The 19,136-nt window shown below is 40.3% G+C and overlaps 2 protein-coding genes across 2 annotated transcripts in view; one reads left to right on the top strand and one right to left on the bottom strand.

Annotated features, from left to right (window-relative positions):
• The window catches only part of LOC134290779 (uncharacterized), a 483,651-nt gene that overhangs the window by 372,702 nt on the left and 91,813 nt on the right, over positions 1-19,136 (top strand). The gene's annotated exons all lie outside the window — the stretch shown is intronic.
• LOC109418702 (uncharacterized) lies at positions 10,970-18,922 on the bottom strand. The gene is made up of 5 exons (XM_062861308.1): positions 18,674-18,922; positions 18,273-18,608; positions 11,937-12,740; positions 11,515-11,658; positions 10,970-11,447 (listed from the first exon to the last, which is right to left on the bottom strand). The coding sequence occupies exons 1-5, from the start codon at positions 18,707-18,709 to the stop codon at positions 11,295-11,297; spliced, it is 1,473 nt and encodes a 490-aa protein (XP_062717292.1). The 5' UTR covers positions 18,710-18,922; the 3' UTR covers positions 10,970-11,294.

Here is a 19,136-nt window from a genome sequence, read left to right as displayed (position 1 = left end):
GCCGTGAACATTTCCCTGTACCGCTTCGACGCGCGGTGGTGCACCTGATGGTAATCGGTGAGGTATTGAACTTGGGTATCGGGGTTCGTATCCCGATTCATTGATCGAGAAAAGGCATGCGCACACTTTGCGATCGTATAGGTATGGATGACGAACTTGTAGCGATCTCAATGAAAGGCCCTCCGTAGAGAGCCTTTTGTGTTCCCTTTTTATCGCTGTGGTGGGTATTCGATCGCTGCGATCTTCCTATTTGCTCGATCGTTGCTGCTGTCTTCGTATTAGCCGAGATGTTGCACGATGCGTGACGTAATGGCAGTGGCGATTTGTGCTGTTGGCTGATGAGACCTGACGTGATCTTGACCGTCGGTTCAGCAGAAGGAATATCAATTTTGAACTATTCGAAAGGCTGTGATGTTCAATTTACCTTCTGGGGCTTTCCCTATAGCGTGCCGACATCCGATTGTTAGGTTCAATATGGCAAATTATTTTATTTGCCGGTTTTGCCAACAGTACACCTCCATGTGTCTCGTTGAGTAGCTGGCGATACGGGCGACTACACACGCGGATAGCAGCAGACCAATGGCGGAGTTTCTTGCTTCTAGCAGATCGCTAATTTTCGATCGCTCGATCGTGAGAGCGTTGAATGGAGAGAATTATTGGTGTTGCCGTATTTACGGTTTCAGAACTTGCACAGAGCAGGGTTGCTTCTGCGATCAGCCAAATTAAGGTGAAAAGGCGTGCGACTCAAAATGTATCGTTACATCGGTGCATGGCTGTTTGTCTCCAGTTCCGCACTCTGCGTCTGCACTCCGCCGTAGATGATACGCAACACCTTCCGTTCGAAAACTCCAAAGGCGCGTTAGGATCCATGTTTCGTGCCCATAGAGGACGACCGGTCTAATCAGCGTTTTGTAGTTAACTTCGAGTTACGGCGAACTTTATTCGATCGTAGGGTTCTGCGGAGTCCAAAGTAAGCATGATTTCCTGCCACAATGCGCCTCTGAATTTCTCTGCTGGTGTCGTGTCGGCGGTCACCAGTAAGCCCAAATACACAAATTCTTCAACCGCCTCGATTTCATCAACGTCGATAGAAATTCGGGGTGGCGGGCGCGGTGATTCCTCCCTGGAGCCCTCTGCCATTATGCACTTTGTGTTCGACATATTAATGACTAAATCGATTCGCCCGGCTTTACTCTTTCGGATGTACGTTTCCGCCATCGTCTCAAATTTACGAGCAATAATATCCATATCATCAGCGAAACCAAGCAGCTGAACTGACATCGTGAAAATCGTACCACTCGTGTTTATCCCCGCTCTCCAAATTACACCCTCTAAAGCAATGTTCAACAGCAAGCACGACCTTGCCGTAACCCTCTGCATGATTCGAAGGGACTCGAGAGTGTCCCTAATACTCGAACTACGCACATCTCTCGGTCCATTGTCGCCTTGATCAATCGTATCAGATTATCCGAAAATCCGTATTCGTGCATAATCTGCCATAGCTGCTTTCGATCGATTGTATCATACGCCGATTTGAAATCGATGAACAAGTGATGTGTGGGCACGTTGTATTCGCGGCATTTCTGCAACACCTGGCAGAATGCGAACATCTGGTCCGTTGTAGCGTGTTCACCCATGAATACAGCCTGATTATGCCCCACGAACTCTCTTGCAATCGGTGATTGACGGCGGCATCAAATTTGAGAAAGTATCTTGTAGGCAGCGCTTAGTAGTGTGATCGCGCGGTAGTTCCCGCAATCCAATTTGTCGCCCTGTTTGTCCTCTTAAATCTTGGTAATGACCAAGTGTAGTGCTCTCACCAGTGCTTCTCCACCGTATTTTAGAAGCTCGCTTGGTAGTTGATCTGCTCCAGCGGCTTTGTTGTTTTTCAACCGGCCAACCTCCTCCTCAATCTCTTGGAGGTCAGGGGCCGGAAGTCTTTCGTCCTGTGCACATACTCCTAGATCTGTTACCACGCCACCTTCGGTACTTGCAACGTTGCCATTGAGGTGCTCATCGTAATGCTGCCGCCACTAGCGTTGGGCAATTTTAAATCGATGTTCGCAACATCGATGATTTTGTTTCGATTGATCGATTTTTAAATCGATGTTGAAGCGCCACAAAATTGACCGAATCGATTTTTTACATTTGATTTTTCTTTCGATTCCAAAATATGAAATTTTCATTTTTCTTCGGAATGCGGTGGGCTATTTTTATCTGGTGAGTTTGTTCCTTGCTGCTTCTTTGTTATTTTCTTTCTGTATGTCTCTCTTTTCATTATTGTATTGGTTCATTATGTGTATATGTATCTTTTGAACATTTTGATTAAATTTGTATAGTTCGTCACCATGAGTGTCGACTTGGTTATTGTCCATGTCGAAAGTTGCATCTTGAAAATTATCTCTTCCACTTTGTCTATCATGTATCTATTTGTGTATATTTCTCATACTCATCTTGCGTGTACACTGGAACCTCTTTTTAGGCACATGGCTGGGACTGCATAAATTAAAAATGTGCATAAATTAAAAAAGGCATAAAAAGAGGGAAATTTATGCATAAATTAAGTTTGGGCTTTAATTAGAAAATCTAGTTTGCGACAACAGATCTTGCTCCTGGGCAGTTGAGGTGGGGCTAAGGGGGTTTCCAGAATGTTCCCAGAGAGCCCAAATAGGGGGTTCCAAGGGGCTTCAGGGGCGTTTTAAGGGGTTGTTTCTGGGGATTTGAGGAACCTTACAAGGGTGTTCTGTCGAGATTTTTTGGTGTTTTCATGGGATTACGGAGAATTCTGGGGTATTTCAATAGTATTGTTTCAGGGGCGTTCCAAGGGGCTTTAGGGGCAATTCAAGGGATCTCAGGAGACTTTAAAGGGCGTTGCATGAGGTTTGAGGGACGATTTAAGGCATTTCAGAGTCTGCTCTGAAACTTCCTGAAATGCCTCAAAAATCCCCCTTGAACCCCCCGGGGACCCCATCTAACGCACCTGAGAGGCTTCGAAACCCCTGAGAACTTATCCGTAATGCTTTCGTAACGCCTCTGAATCCCCCGGAAATGCTCTGAAATGTCTTGAAATGCCTCCAAAATCCTTTTTAAATCCTCTTGGATCCCATGTAACGCACCTGAGAGGCTCCGAACCCCACGAAAACTCCTCCGTAACGCTTAAGTAACGCCTCTGCATCCCACCGAAAATGCTCTGAAACGTCTAAAAATGCCTCAAAATCTCCCTTAAACCCCCTCGGACCCCATGTAACGCACCTAAGAGGTTCCGAACACCCCGAAAACTCCTCCGTAACGCTTCCGTAACACCTCTGAATCACGCCGAAAATGGTCTGAAACATTTTGAAATGCCTCCAAAATCCCCCTTAAACCCCCTCGGACCCCATGAGACTCCTGAAATGACTCCGAAATCCCCTTAAGACCCACTCGGAGCCCATGTAACGCACATGAGACCTTCGGAAACACCCAAAAACGAACCTATAACCTTCCTTTGCTCTCATCTGTAAAAAACCTCCGGTCGCCGTTGCAATAGTTCCTGTCATTATTAAATATTCTTATGCACAATATTGGTTCTGAGTAGCTTTCCCTCTTTTTATGCAGGGCATAAAAAAAGGTACATAAATTAAAAGTGCATAAAAAAACCAAATTAATCCACCTAGAGGTGAAAGTGCCTTTCTCGTCGTATATGTTCTCACGATCTTTCCGTTGACGTAAGTCAAAGTGTTCCTGAATCCTGATATTTTTTAAGAAAAGCAAGCATTTTATCAAAGCCATCATTGAATTGACTTAAAACTTATTGATGGCACATACTCCGACGTTGTGTTCAGCGTAAAAGCAGAGCTGAATAATATCAGATTTCTCAGTTAACTGCTTGAGTACCTTCACTAACATTGGGATCTGATCAATATCAAGATGATACTAACAAGCTAAGATATAACTTTTTACACATTCACAGATCACTTTGCAGTCTTCGATAAAGTTTTTTTTGCCCATTCTAGGTTATATTCTATTGACCGTTAAAAACAAGAACGTAGTGAGTATAGTGAGACGTCTGTTTGTATGTGGGTTTAATATGTCAAGATTTTGTTCTCTTACACATATTTATCGCTTGCATTGATTTTATTTACTTTCGTAGTTCCGGCGAATCACCAAACGCTGGTTGTGCAACCATGTGGTATGAGCCTATTTTCTAGTTAACCGTTCCTCAGGTTATTAAAAAAGCCATGATGCATTGTACATTTGGTTACTTTCCGGAACAGGTTCCGGAGCACCACCGGGTCTCCCAAATATAGTCTGAGGCAATATCATTGCTAACGTACATCAGGTTACCTAAAAAAAACACGATTTGATTTATCTTATGCATGGGTTGGGTACAAATCACTTTTACATTTGACCACTTCCAGTGGGACACCCAGAACTAGTTTCGGGACACTACCGGTTGTCTAAAATATGGTCTGAGGCTATGTTCTTACGAATCGATCATCGTGTTATCAAAAAAGGGTCTCTAGTTGGCCTAGTGGTTAAGGCTATGAATCGCCAATCCGGAAACGGCGGGATTGATTCCCGTTCCGGTCGGGAACATTTTCTCGACTTCCTGAGCATAGTGTATCATTGAACTTACCTCACAATATACAAATTCATGCAAGGGCGGGCAAAGAAAACCCTTCAATTATTAACTGTGGAAGTGCTCCAAAGAACACTAAGTCGAAGAGAGGCAGGCCAAGTTCCAATGCGAACGTCGAGCTATAAAGAAGAAGAAGAAGAAGTTATCAAAAAAGCTGCTATTTGATGTACTGTCAAACCCCGCGTATTCATCACTCTTTAATAAGACACTTTTTAACTTGTACCCCGCTCATTCGAAATTTGTTGAATTAAAAAAATGATCAAATGTCTCAGTGTAATACACTGTAAATACGAATTATACGATATTGTGATGTTACATACACCCGCAGCGGCTCCTCGTGCAGCTGCTACTTCCGAAAGTTCTAATTTGGTGCATTCCGACACCTGATCCGTTTGGTGATCAACCGCAGTGAACCTCGGAAGCCAACAATCGTAAAATGTACAAGCTATCAATTCGTACCACCATAATATCTGTAAGATTTGTGTTCAAAAACAAATCATACAATCTAAACAAAACTAAAATAGAGTTAGTTTATCGAATTGAAAGTTTACACAGGTAATTTGACAGCAATCATTGTCGAATCAGCGTGGTTTTATGGTACGACACGCATGGATTTGATTCAATTTCACATTTACAACTTTAACTTTCGGTTCACATTTTACCACTAACCGATTGTCCCTGATGTGGTCTTAGACTAGTTTCATGCAAATTATTAATCAGTTCTCCTAAAAAGTCGCAAATTGATGTAATGTATGCATGGGTTTGGTTCATGCGTGCATTTCGCCAGTTCCGGCGAGGCACTCGAATCTGGTTCCGGAACACTACTGACCTGAGACTATTTTCTTGCTGACCGTTCTTCGCGTTATCGAAGATGCCGTTATTTAGTGTGCTGCATGTATGCGTTTGGTTTTTTTTTTTTCTACATTTGACCACTTCCGTCGGAGCACCTGGAACCGGTTTCGGCACACTGTTGGTTTTCCAAAGTATGGTCTATGATTTTTTTTGTTAACCGTTAATCAGCTCACCTAAAAAGTCATTAAATGTGTCGAATTTATGGGTTTGGTTCTCCTTTACATTTGACCACTTCCGATGGGGCAACCGTAATCGGTTGCGGAACACTACCGGTTGTCCCCAATATGGCCGGAAACTTTTTTTTTTGTTAAATCAAGATGCCTTAAAATCCGCGATTTGATGTGTCGCTTGCATGGGTTTGGTTCCCTTTTATATTTGGCCATTTCCGGCGGGACACCTGGAACCGGTTCTGGATCACAACCGATTCAGATATGTTCTGAAAATATTTTCCTGCTTACTGTTCATCAGGATATAAAAAAGCCACGATTTGATATGTCCCTTGCATGGGTTTAATTAACTTTTATACTATGCCACCTCCGGCGGAACATCTGGAACCGGTTCCGATATGGTCTGAAAATGCTTTCCTGCTAACTGTTCATCAGGTTATCGAAAAAGCTGTGGTTTGATATGTCACATGCATGGTTTTATTTCAATTTTATATTTGGTCACTTCCGACGGGACACCCGGAACCGGTTCTGGGACACAACCGGTTCCGATATGGTCTGAGAATGTTTTCCTGCTTACTGTTCACCACGTTATCAAAAAAGCCGTGGTTTGATATGTCGCATGCATGGGTTTAGTTCACTTTTATGTTTGGTCACTTCCGGCGGGACACCCGGAACCGGTTCCGGGACACTACCGGTTCAGATATTGTCTGAGACTATTTTTCTGCTTACCATTCATCAAGTTATCGAAAATGCCGTAGTTTGATGTGCCGCATGGATGGGGTTGTAGCGTTTTCATATCTGGCCCCTTCCTGGGGTACCGGTCCGGATCACCTAAATGGCCATAACTCCGGAACGGCTGGACCGATCTGAACCATTTTCAATAGGAAACAATGGGACCAGATTCCGCGTCGAATGAACCGTCGGTCAATAAAATCGGTTGAGGTTTACTGCCAAAAAGTGATGTGAGTTTTTTTGTACACACACATACACACACACACATACTCATACACAGACATCACCTCAATTCGTCGAGCTGAGTCGATTGGTATATAAGACTTGACCCCTCCGGAGGCTCTATCAAATTTTCGTTTTTGGAGTGAACATATAGCCTTTCGGTACACCTTGGTGTACGAGAAAGGCAAAAACATGCATAAAAAGAGGTTTAAGTGTATTTACATTACAAGCATTGCAAAGTTTAAGTGTCGGCGCAAATTCTCGCTATTCACATTTTTTCAATAAAATTTTCCTACATATATTATTGTACAGTCCGCACTGAAAGGTGTTGGCCACAGTATTCTGTTTTTCAATATGTTTCAGTATTGTTTTCCTTTAAAGTACGTTTCGTTACAATTGGTTTCGGCACAAAATGTTGTCTCAATATTTCGTGTCCATAGTATCAAAAGCAAGTAACATTATACACTGTGGTGCATAATTGATCGGACAAACGCCGATTTTCATACAAAATGGCCAAATTTGAGATGCTGTAACTATGGTTTGCTTTGATGGATTGAGCTCAATTTTTGACACGGAACTACAAATATGCTGAATTTTGTGTATACAAAGTATAAAATGTTTTCGTTCACAGGTCTGGGCGTGGCAAGGCGTTGAAAAAATTGCAAAAGTGATCGGACAGCGGCACGCGTGTAAATCAAAGGGGTACCGCTGTCCGATCACTTTTGCAATATTTTCAACGCCTTGCCACGCCCAGACCTGTGAACGAAAACATTTTATACTTTGTATACACAAAATTCAGCATATTTGTAGTTCCGTGTCAAAAATTGAGCTCAATCCAACAAAGCAAACCATAGTTACAGCATCTTAAACTTGGCCATTTTGTATGAAAATCGGCGTTTGTCCGATCAATTATGCACCACAGTGTATGTTGGTTCACCGGTCCTCTTAATTGCGAGGTGACGCAAGATATCTTTGGTTTCATAAGGCTTTCTCTGAATTCCTATTCAGAATTTTCAAGGTCTCGCCATTTCTCCAAACTGTGAGGTGACACAATTCTGTGAATATATGTTTTGTGTATACTCATGGTTCCATAAATTGCAACGTTTACCAAAGTGAATCCTGATTTATGTAACTACCAATCCCTCCCAACTAACAAAAACTCCTTCCCGTGACAACTGTGGAGGGCACAGTAGTATAAACAACCTCTAGTAGCAACGGTTGTCCAACTAACATTCCTTCCCTTCCCCGGTTGACCGTAAGGACGTGGCCGGCGCCGTTATTGACCTATTAAAATTTGAGTTCACGGAACGTGCACATTGAAGAAGGTGTGCTAATCCCAAGCCCCATCTATTGGTTCTCTGTGCAATTCCGCTAGCTCAAGTCAATCACGGAGTAGCAACTACGAAGTGTAGGTACGGTCACCAATGCTCATGCTCATGCTCATGCTCATGCTAATCATGGGATTTCTTCACAAATTTCCTGGAACAACATCCAGGATTATTTTGAAAATACCTACGAAAACTCTTGTTGGGAGTCCTTCAGGAATTCTTCTTGGACTGCCCATAATAGCATAAGTGACGTAAGCGCCACTGTAGTTTTTAACACACTTTCAAAATTTTTACAAAGAAAAATGAAAAGTTTAAGATTTTTATTCACTTTGATATCTAGCTAGTGATTATATCTTGTGCTCTATTGAATAAAACTGGTCACAATTATGCACAATTGATAGATATTACCTTGTGAATGCTGACATTGTCAATGGTGGTTACGTCGACTATGCGATCATGGGCAGTGGAATTATTCCAGAAACTACTCCAAAAATTATTCTACGACTTCCTCCATGAACTGTTTAGAGATTCCCTTAGGAATTCCTCGTGGGATTGATTTCAAGCTTCCTCCTGGGATTTCTTCAAGAACTCCTCCAGGGATTCCTTCAGGAACTGCTTCAGGGATTGCTCCAAAAGTTACCCTGCGTACTTTTTTTTAGAATTCAGGATTTTCTCTAGAATTTCAGCGATTTCTTCAGTATTACCTCCTGGGATTTCTTCTGAAACTCGTAGAAAAATCCTTGGAAGAACTTCCAGAAAAATTGGTTGAGAATTTTCTAGAAGGATTTCCAAACAAATGCCCAAGATAATCCCTGAATACACGGAATAACACCTGAAGGAAATGTTTGGAGATATTGAAACAATAACTTCTGAAAAGTTTTCTGGGAAAAAATCAAAATTTCTAAAGGAAACCCCTAGAAGTATTTCTGAAAGAATAAATTCTCTTGGGATTACAACTTTTGTAGAAACTTTTGGAGAAATTCCTGGAGAAACCCCTGACAAAATTCCTGGCTGAATTTCTTGAGAAATTTCTAAAAGAATTTTTGGAAAGCTCCTGCAATAATTGGGGTTTTAAATTTTTGGAAAATTTGTCGATTTTTTAATTTTATACAAAAGAGCACCTTTTTCTGAGCCACTATGATTTTTTTTTTCAAATTTTACGAACTTTATTTTGGCACTTTAAATCAATTTCAAAGAGGTTTTTTTTTTAAATCATCTTTTGACAGCTGGGCAACTGCTTGACAGCTCCGACCAATGCAAAATGCGACGAGGGGTGATTCGACAAACTGCTCCCATTCTAACTTCAAATTGATTTTTGAATAGGTTCCCGGGTACCAAAATTCATGAAAATTGGGATTTCGGTTCAGTTTGAATTGGAGATTCAGAATATGGAATTATCTCAACACCGCTAAAGAAGCCAATTCTGATATTTCCCGATTAATTTCTTCAGAAATGTGTGAAGGAATACAGGCATGAACATATGTAGCAATCCTTGAATATTTTAATAAATTTCGTAAGAAACTCCTACAGAAGCAGCAAAAAAATCCCGGGGAAATTCCTAAAGGAATCTCTGGAAAAAATTACAAAGGAATCCATGGACAGGAATGAATTTTTAAGGGATTCTGTGAGGAATTCTTACTAAAATCATTCTAATATTTCCTGCGAGAATCTTCTTTCTGTAAACAACCCAAAAAATTTTCGATGAATCCTCACTAGGATGTCCCAAAAATTGCACATGGTCGAAAAGCTTGGGGGCTCACCCTGCAAATGATAGCTGAGGAAAACAAACTTTTGTATGACGGCAACTTTCAGAAATGACGTTTAGAGGTCACCCCGGCGAGATTTTTGAAAAATGGCCATTTTTCGTAGTGAATTTCATACAAATATTTTTTACCGTACAAAAATTGGCAATACACACTATTTTTATATTTTTTACAGCTTGATATGGATCCAAACTACTTGGGAAAAATAATTAACTACATGTTTTGCAGGTAGCTTTTTGATACTGATTTTTTGAATTTACTAAAATTTGTCATTTTTTTATATACTGTGCCTTTTACCCATCATAAAAAGTATCTGAACTTAATGCTAATTTAAAACAATTGCCATAAAAAGATCGGAAATTTTATGAGGAAAAACTTTGCCGAAGACTTCATTGCGTTTTTTCTATCCGTTTTAGATTTATTCACGATTTACTATTTAGTGAAATCGGGATTTTTAGGTATTTAAAAAAAATCACAAAAGAACTGCCCAGAAACACATACAAAGTAAAAAATCACTTATGCTCAACAAGTTTTTGTTTTGATTGTGTTTAGGAATTATGGTGGCATCATTATTGAAATTTTGTTTCCGTTGACAAATCCATTTTCTTTGATACAGAAAGGCACCTACTAGCGAGAAACTTTATCATTAGGTACCATTTTGAGATGCCTCAGTAGGCCATGGCATTTTTAACGGTTATGTACTGGCAATGGTTTATACGAGCATAATACACAATCAAACGCCCGGCACATTTTGTATACCATTTAGAAGGTGATACATTCCGCTAAACATGCCGATTTTGTATTTCAATGATGTTGTTCAAATCGTTCAAAGACATGTATAAAACGTTCTAGTAGTCTCTATCATTTTGATCAACATATAGGACGATAAAAATGACGTCACTTGTTTATGTCCAAAACTGTTGTTTACCAATAATAGCCTACCTTGTCTTATTGTATGCCGTGAATGTGTTATGGTAATCAAATGGTTCTAACCTTGGATAACATTACGTTAACTCACTGATTCATCTCATCACACCCGTTTCAATTTGCCCTAGTGTATCTTATTTTCGGTGTTGATAAGATAGTTCAAGCACAGAACAGATGTGTATCTTCGAACAAATTTGAAGTTTCGAGGTGGAAGTCGTCAAATTGTCAATTAACCACACGGATTGATATACCAAAAAGTTGCCTTTCGAGTGAGCCGGAATCTAGAATGTATTTGAAACTGTCTTTTATGCTATCTATGCCCATAACTGAAATTATACAAAGGTGAATCGATACTTTACATTAAATTTATTCGTTGTCTCTATTTCGACAGTATCAGGCTTTAAACTTACATTGAATAAATTAAATTAGCCTACTTACGAATATGTTTATCTTAATGTGATTCGAAAAAAACAACATATTATTTTATGTACCTACTTTATAAATAAAGATCCACAATAAAATTGAACACAAAACTCTAGTAGAAACGATCCCTTAAAACTAACATTCATACAATTCCAACGAACTCATCAACCACCAGTTGTCACACCTCATCAAGATGCCGCTCCGATTGGTTCTGCATACGCTCGAAGTACACCGTATAGTAACCGGTAGTTTTCCCGTTTAGCTAGAAAAGCATAAAACTCTCGATTTCCGTGTCCGGCATCAGCTGCCGCAGCAGCTCCACGCCGTCGAGCGAGATCCGGTGGCAGCTGGCGATTTCCATATGGGCCAGATTGGGAAACTTTTCCGCCACCATCGGCAGAATGGTGTCGTCCAGCTGTAGCAAAAGAAATCCTGTGGTCAAAGCGTAGACTTTAGTTTACTTGCCGCAGAAGGGAGCTCACTTTGTCACAGCGATACAGCGAAAACCGCCGGATTGTGTTGGCCGGGATCAGCTCGAACAGGTTTTGCGGCACGTCCAGGTAGCCCAGCTTCAGTTCGTAGAGGCGAGTCAGCCGATCCAGGAAGCTGAATGCGTCCTCGGTGAGCTAGAAGTGATTAGTTTATGTGATTTTCGAAATTATCGGGAGATTTAAGATCTAGGGAATCGCGCCACTTGGGCGGTGGCTTATATATATTCGTCTGTTTTCCACTGTAACTCAGTCAAATTTGAACCAATTGACACAACTTTTGGAATGTGGTGAGATAGGTATAGTATGTACCTGTGTACAACATTTCAAGTCAATTGGTTCAAAATTTACTGAGTTATAGTGGAAAACAGACGAATATAGAAGCCACCGCCCAAGTGGCGCGATACCCTACTTACATTTGGGCAAAATTCTAGCACCAAGCACCGTAACGAGTTAATGTTACAGCTGATATATTTTAAACATTCATCATCGATATCCGATTCGATGGCTTCCAATATCTGCAGATTCGGCGCGATGTCCTTCAGCAAGCGGAAAAATCCCTGGGTGTCGTCGATCAGTACCGAGTGCAGGTACAACATTTGAAGAGAAGGAATTGGGCCACATCCTTGTAAAATATTGCACCGAATCCATCCTTCGACCTTCAATCCCTTCAATTTCTTCAACTGTCCCAAATGTCGGAAAGCGTTCGGCCCCAGGTTGTCTCCCTTCAAGTACAAAGTCGTCATTTCGGGACAATTTTCGGTGATGGCCGCCATAACCTCTTCGCACACGTTACATCGAAGGGTCAACCTCCGAAGTTTCGGCATTTGTCTAAAGAATTTACAGACAGCGAGAACCGCCCTGGGCTCGTCAAACTGTTGATCGTCGCAGTAAAAGTCCAGAATTTCCAACTGCGGAAATCGCAGCTCGCAAAACGGTAGGAAAAAGTCATCCCGCTTGAAGAATACGGCCAGCTCACGGAGCTGAGAACTGAAGTGTCTGTACACGGAATGGGCTCGCTCCGAGTCACAATCCATGTCCAAACTGGTGATGTTCGGAGACATGCGCCGGAAGTCGATCTCGTCCAGCTGGAGTCCGGCATCGTTTTCCAGGTAGAGATGTTTCAGCTTGCGCAACACCGGAAAGGGTTCCACGGGCTCTCGGTTACCCAGCTCCGTACATATTCGGGAAACGATGTACAAACTCTCCAGGTTTGGGACCTATAAAGGTTAAAATAGAACTCAAAATGGATTTCAGATTCAATTAAGTCAATGGCCAAGTAGTTTTTTATTCAAAAATAAATAAACAAACCAAAAAAATCACTTTTTTGAGAAATTGTTTCGAACATTCCCAGAAGGAGAATTTTATTAAATACTTACACTAAGATTCTCAGATGATGGGATCAAGTAGAATTTCAAAGTGGAAGGTTTCGCCGGGCTCAAGTGGATATCTGAAGGATTCTATGGAGAGTCTTTATGGGAACGCTTTCATGTTTGTAACCTTTAAGAGACCATGAAGATAACTACCTTGACTCCCCTGGAATCTGGAAACCTTTGATGTCATCCTGGATCCGTACTGAAACCCCTTCTAAAACTTTCATGAACCTATTCTGAAACTCTCTGAAAATCTCCTGAAATCTCTCAGAAACACTAACTGATTTGCAATATCATTCGGGAGTGTCTTCAGGGGTTCCTCCAAATTCGAAAATCCTCGTCGCATTTTTTTTTCTACGGCGATTCTTCAAGCAACTCCTAATGAAATTTCTCCAGGAAATCCTGTTGGAATACCTCTACCAATATTTTCATACATTTTTTGAATTTGTCAAAAATTTGTCTGGCAGTTCCTTCGGAAAACTCTTCAAGAATTCCTTCGGCAGTTCCTCCAACAGTTACTTCGGGAATCTGACCAAGAATTCATTTGCAAAATACTTCAGAACTTTCTTCCACAGTTCCAACAAGAATTCCTTCGAAAACTTTTGACAGAGCACTCAGCGTACTTCCTGGATGGAATACGCCTAGTCTTTAGTGTTTTGTCCAAACGCTCTTACTCCATCACCATAGCTTGGATCCCTTCACATTGCTCGATTCCGGGCAATGATAAAGCGGACTCTCTGGCTAAGGCAGGCGCTAGCGAGGGCAATATTTAATTGCTTCAAAAGTTTTATAGACAGTTCTTCTAAATGTTCCGTCCAAAGTTCCTCGGGCAATTAATTCAGATGCGTTTCTTCGACAGTTCCTCCAGACGTTCAGAAATTTCCCGGCAAATTACACCACATCACTACAGCATTTTGTCTGAGATTCCTTTGGATATACAGTGCCTTGTGGATTACCACCAGGCATTTATTTTTAAAATTTTCCAGTAGATTTTTTGAAAATTTCTTGAAAATTTGGAAATAATTTTTAAAATCTTCTACATCTTCCTTTAATTATTTGTGCAAAAAATCCATTGAGAATTCCTCTAGGAATGATATTGGGAATTCATCCAGAACTTCCACAGAAAACTTTCAGAACTTTTTTCGGGTATTTCCCAGCAACTTCTTCAAGAATTCTTCCAGGAGTTTATATGAAAATTCCTCCATTAGTCAATTAGAGTTTCTTCGAAAACATGTCGAGCAGTTTCTTCAAGAAATCCTACAGGAAATCCTTATGCAGTTCCTCAAAAAGATGTTACAAATTATCTTAGGGGCTGTCCATAAACCACGTGGTCATGTGGGGGGGGGGGGGTTCGGCCAATGACCATTTTGTATGGACAAATTAAAAATTTTGTATGGACAAATGACCACGGGGAGGGGGAGGGGGAGTTGAAAAGTCCCAAAAAAATGACCACGTGGTTTATGGACAGCCCCTTAAGCGAGTTCATTCGCAATTTCTCAAGCACTTTCTTAAAAAAACCTCAATGAAATTTTGTTAGTTATTTGTACTGTATTTTACCAAGGCAAAATTTCCATAACTTTAATCGGAAATTTCTGCCAACTTTTTTTTTCAGAGGAATCTTCGAGAAATGCTCCAAGAAGCTCCAGAGTTTCTTATGGGCTTTTTATTGTGTAATAAATATTGATTATCTTTAATAATTCTTTCGTAGTTCATTTGGAAGATCCTTCGAGAATTACTGTAGGAGTTCCTTCAGAAAATTCTCCTAAAAATCCTTGCGGAAATTCATTTGAGAAATTGTTCACAAAATCCTTAAGAAGTTCCTCAGGCAAAGAAATTCCTGCAAAAGTTCTTTCGGATAAACCTTACGGTGTTTCCTTAGGGGATATCTGCAGGAGTTTCTTCGGAAATTTCTTCAGCAACTAATTTGGAAATTCTTCCACGAGAAGCTGCGGAAATCCCTCGATGAGTTCGGAAATGTCTGCAGGAGTTCTTTTGGAAATTTCTCGAAAGATTTGTTCGGAAAATCCTTCAGGAGCTCCTTTGGAAATATCTTCAACAGCAACTTAAAAATATCTTCAAGAGTTTTCTCAACAGATTCTCCACAAGCTCCTTCTGTAAATTCGGGAATTTTTCGGCTATCCCTTAAAATTTCCAACGAGAACTCCTCCAGAATTTCCGATTGAGATTCATCCAGAAATAAATTCGAAAATTTGTGTGAGCACTTTTTCAGGGATATCTTATGAATTGTATCTCTCAATGTTAATTCGAAAATTAATGCAGGAGTTCAGTCAGAAAATTTCCAGAAGCTTTTTAAAAATTTCACTAGCATTGCTTCTGGAAAATCAATTATGTTTCCGGCAGTTCTTCCACAAGTTTCTACGAAAATTCCTCCAGAGCTTTTGCAAGACCTCTTTTGACAATTGGGTTTTTAAATTAAGAAAAATTTATTGATTTTTTGATTTTATACAAAAGAGCACCTTTTTCTGAACCACCATGATTTTTTTCAGATTTTTAGAACTTCATTTTGATTAGTGATGTACCGAATATTCGGCCGGCCGAATATTCGGGCCGAATATCAGCCTTTTTTCGATTTTGCCGAATATTCGTTTAGCCGAATATTAAATGTATTATTCGGCCGAATATGCCGAATAGGCCGAATAATGACTAAACATAGCAACAACACGCTGAATCAAGAATTCAATTAATTGTAAAGTGGATTTTCGGGGCATTTTATTTGAGAAAAGTTACCTTTTCTGTGATGTAAAAACGTTTCTGAAGATCATGGCTGTCAAATTGTACTTCCTTGTAAACGATCTTGCCATCCATAATAATTTCATGAGATTTTTAACAAGAAAATCGGCCGAATATCTGACCAACTATTCGGCCGAATATACGGCCGAATATTCGTTTCGCCGAATAATAAAATTTGAAATATTCGGTATTCGGCCGAAGGCCGAATAGTACTATTCGGTACATCACTAATTTTGATACCTAAAATCGCTTTCGGAGAGATTTTTCGAAATCACTTTTTGACAGCTGGCCAACTGCTTGACAGCTCCGCCCAGTACAAAACTCGACAAGGGGTGATTCGACAAATCGCTCCCATACAAACTTCAAACTGATTTTTAAATAGGTTCCCGGGCACCAAAATTCATGAAAATTTGGATCTCGGCTCAGTTTTGCATGCAGATTCTGAATATGGAATTATCTCAACACCGCTAAAGAAGCCAATTATTTTAGCAGTTAATTTGGGAGTTTTTCTAGGAGCTGAAGCGAAAATTTTTACATCATTTCCAAGGATTCCTCTAGGAATTTCTATGGGATTTCCACTCAAGATTGTTTTTTTAAATTTCTCTATGAATTTTATGAAACTTCTCTAAAAACTCCATAACACTAATGTGCTTAAGGGAAACACTCTAGAAGATATTTAGATAATTCCTCCAGAAGTTATTTGGACATTATAGACGTTCGTTTGGTTATTTTTCAATGAACTCCATCGGGAATTTCGACCGGCTTCTCTTCGAAAACCCATCGTGTATGCCTTCGGCAGTTCCTCCGAAAGTTCCAACAAGTATTCTTATAGGAGTTTTTAAGAGCTCCTCCAGTAAATAACTCAGACATTTCCCTGAGATCCCTCAAGGAATTTCTTTAAAAAAAACTCTATAGGAAAACCTTGTGGAATTCTTTCAGATATCCTTTATATGATGATGAGCCTTGAGCGGTTATGGTTTCGAGAAGATGATTTAAACCCTTTGATGCCAAACAACTTCCCAGTGGTTATTACAGAAATTCCTTCAGAATATCCATCAGAAGTTCCTTAGGCAGCTCCTGCAAAAGTCTGTTCGTGAAATCCTTATCGAGTTTCTTCAGGAATACATATCGGCAGGAATTCCTTTGAATTTTTTTAGTGATTTCATGTGAATTGCATTCAGGAATTTCTATATGATACTTCTCAAGGTGAAAATTTGGGAATTCCTACAAAAGTTCATTCAGGATTTTTCCTGAAGTTCCTTCAAAGATTGCTTTAGCAATGTCTTTGGAAGATTCTACGAAAGTTCCTACGAAATTTCCTCCAGATTTTTTGCGAAAGCATCGATGAAAAATTATGATAGCCGTTGATTTGGGAGAAGCTAAAGCAATAGTTTGTACAACATTTTTTTAGGAATCCTGTATGAATTTATATGACATTTCCACCCAGGATTATTTTTAAAATGCCTCCAGGAATTTCTTCTGAAACTTCTCTAAGATGGAAGAACTTAACAACACAAAAGTTCCTATGGTAAATTCTTCGGGAACTATTTAGATAATTCCCCCGAAACTTGTTTTGAAAAATCTGTCAGTCTATTAGTCGAAACATTCTTGGGAATTCCTCCAGGAGTTCATTTGGAATTTTTTTATGAATTCCTTCGGAAATTTCTATCAGGGTCCCGTCGAAAGACCCATCAGGCATGCTTCTGGCAGTAGCCAAAAGTTTTCAGAAATATTCTTAGAGGAGTTTTTTTTTCGGGAGTTTTTTCGAGAGCTCCTCCAGTAAATAACTCAGACTTTTTTCCAGGAGCACATGAAGGAGCTCCTGCAGTAACTTTAACTGCGTTTTATTCAGTTTTTTTTTTAGGATTCTGCAAGAAGTTACTTCTGGGATTCCTCAAGGAATTTCCCTAGAATAACCTTGTGCAAATCTTTCAGAAATCCTTTCTATGATAAGCCTTCCCGAGCAGAAAAGTATAACAACTGAATAATATTTTAAGGTATTAATCATTAATACCTACCGCTATACCTCGATATGCCCTTTGTTAGGTGGAAAAAGAGGTGAATTAACAAAAACAAAACAAAAATTCTTCCGGTAAACAAAACTTAACGGTTGAGGTTTCGGTAAAATGTTACCGAAGTCGGTTGTTTTTCCTCAATGTGTAATACCAAAAATTATTCTTCAGATGTTTTCACTGTAAATCAACAAATACCACATCAATACCAAACTCTGCACAAATACTACCAATTGTTAGTGTAAGGTATTCCCTTCTGCTCGGGTTGAGCGGATATAGTTTCAAGATGATATTTTCAAATGAAACTTTCTCAAAGTATTACGCCGCTTCGATCCGTTTCAGACCTTCTCCAGGAACTCAATAGTTACAGTTTTATCGTCCAGTATTCCTAATTTGATCAGTAACTTATAACAAGTTGTAATAAACTGTGAGCGGATCGAACTTAAGCGGAGGGTTAAAGAACGATCGTCAATGCTATTCCTTTGCTACTAATTTGACTGCCACCGATCCAATTATTTTTTACTGAATTCCTTATATTCACATTGGTACCTTACCATTCCAATAGGATTGTCTCTACATTCCATTCGAAAACATAATTCTATCCGAATTCACCTACCTGCACCAACATCTGCCTTAAGTCGTGCACCATTATGAAATAATTAGGGCAAATTTTCAGGCACAGTATCGATTCCTCAAACTTTTTCAGCACCGTCAGCAACAAGTCCAAATCCAGCTGGTCACTCCGGTAGTAGAACCCGACATTCCTATACGCTCGGGTACTTTTCACCAAGTACTGCCGGTACTGTTGATGGACACCGTCCCTGAAATCCACCCTCAGCATTATCCTGCTGAGAAATCTCCCACTGGCCGCTGCCTGGGCCCACGAACTGCACACCAGTGCAGCATTTTTCAGGTCCTGCAGCGGAAGGTGTTCGAATATGCACGGCAGCAGCTGAAAATTTGACCAAGGTTTACTCTGTATAAGCGCACCCCTATGGGCTGTAATCAAAGGTTCACCTCTTCCGGAAGGTCACTGATTTCCGTTGTTTCCATGAGATTGACACCGAGAAGTCTGGCGTGTGTTTTGTTCGGTCAAGGATGTGTTATGCTTTCGATTGCTATAGACAGTTGAAGTCGTTCTGCACCAGAGGGAAAAAACAACAATCGATAATCGCGACGAAACCAAAACAAAATCAAAACTGACAACATGTCCCGAGCACTGGCAGATGGCAAATGCGAAGTTTTATGGTGTGGTGGCTGCTGTGGTGAATAAATGGCGATTTACCGTAGAACCTCGGTAATCAGAACGCTTATCGGTTGTTGTTGTGGAAGGTGCGCTTATAGTAATTTGAGGCAGCGGCGGCGGCGGCGTAATCGGCGTGACCTTATTTTTTAGTGAAATGCTAAAAAACGTCAATATAGAATAATTTGTGTTCTGTGCATAAGTATATTTTTTATCTATTAGTCGCACGTCTCCTCT

The sequence above is a fragment of the Aedes albopictus genome, chromosome 3 (genome assembly GCF_035046485.1).
Source record: "Aedes albopictus strain Foshan chromosome 3, AalbF5, whole genome shotgun sequence".
NCBI lineage: Eukaryota > Metazoa > Arthropoda > Insecta > Diptera > Culicidae > Aedes > Aedes albopictus.
This window is presented reverse-complemented; position numbering and strand designations above follow the sequence as displayed.

Coding starts and splice junctions, on each gene's coding strand:
- LOC109418702 (XM_062861308.1), bottom strand. CDS start 18,709: ATGGAAACAACGGAAATCAGTGACCTTCCGGAAGAG. Junction 12,741..18,272: donor TAAGGCAGATGTTGGTGCAG/GTAGGTGAATTC, acceptor TAACCTTTATAG/GTCCCAAACCTGGAGAGTTT. Junction 11,659..11,936: donor TGCTAGAATTTTGCCCAAAT/GTAAGTAGGGTA, acceptor AATCACTTCTAG/CTCACCGAGGACGCATTCAG.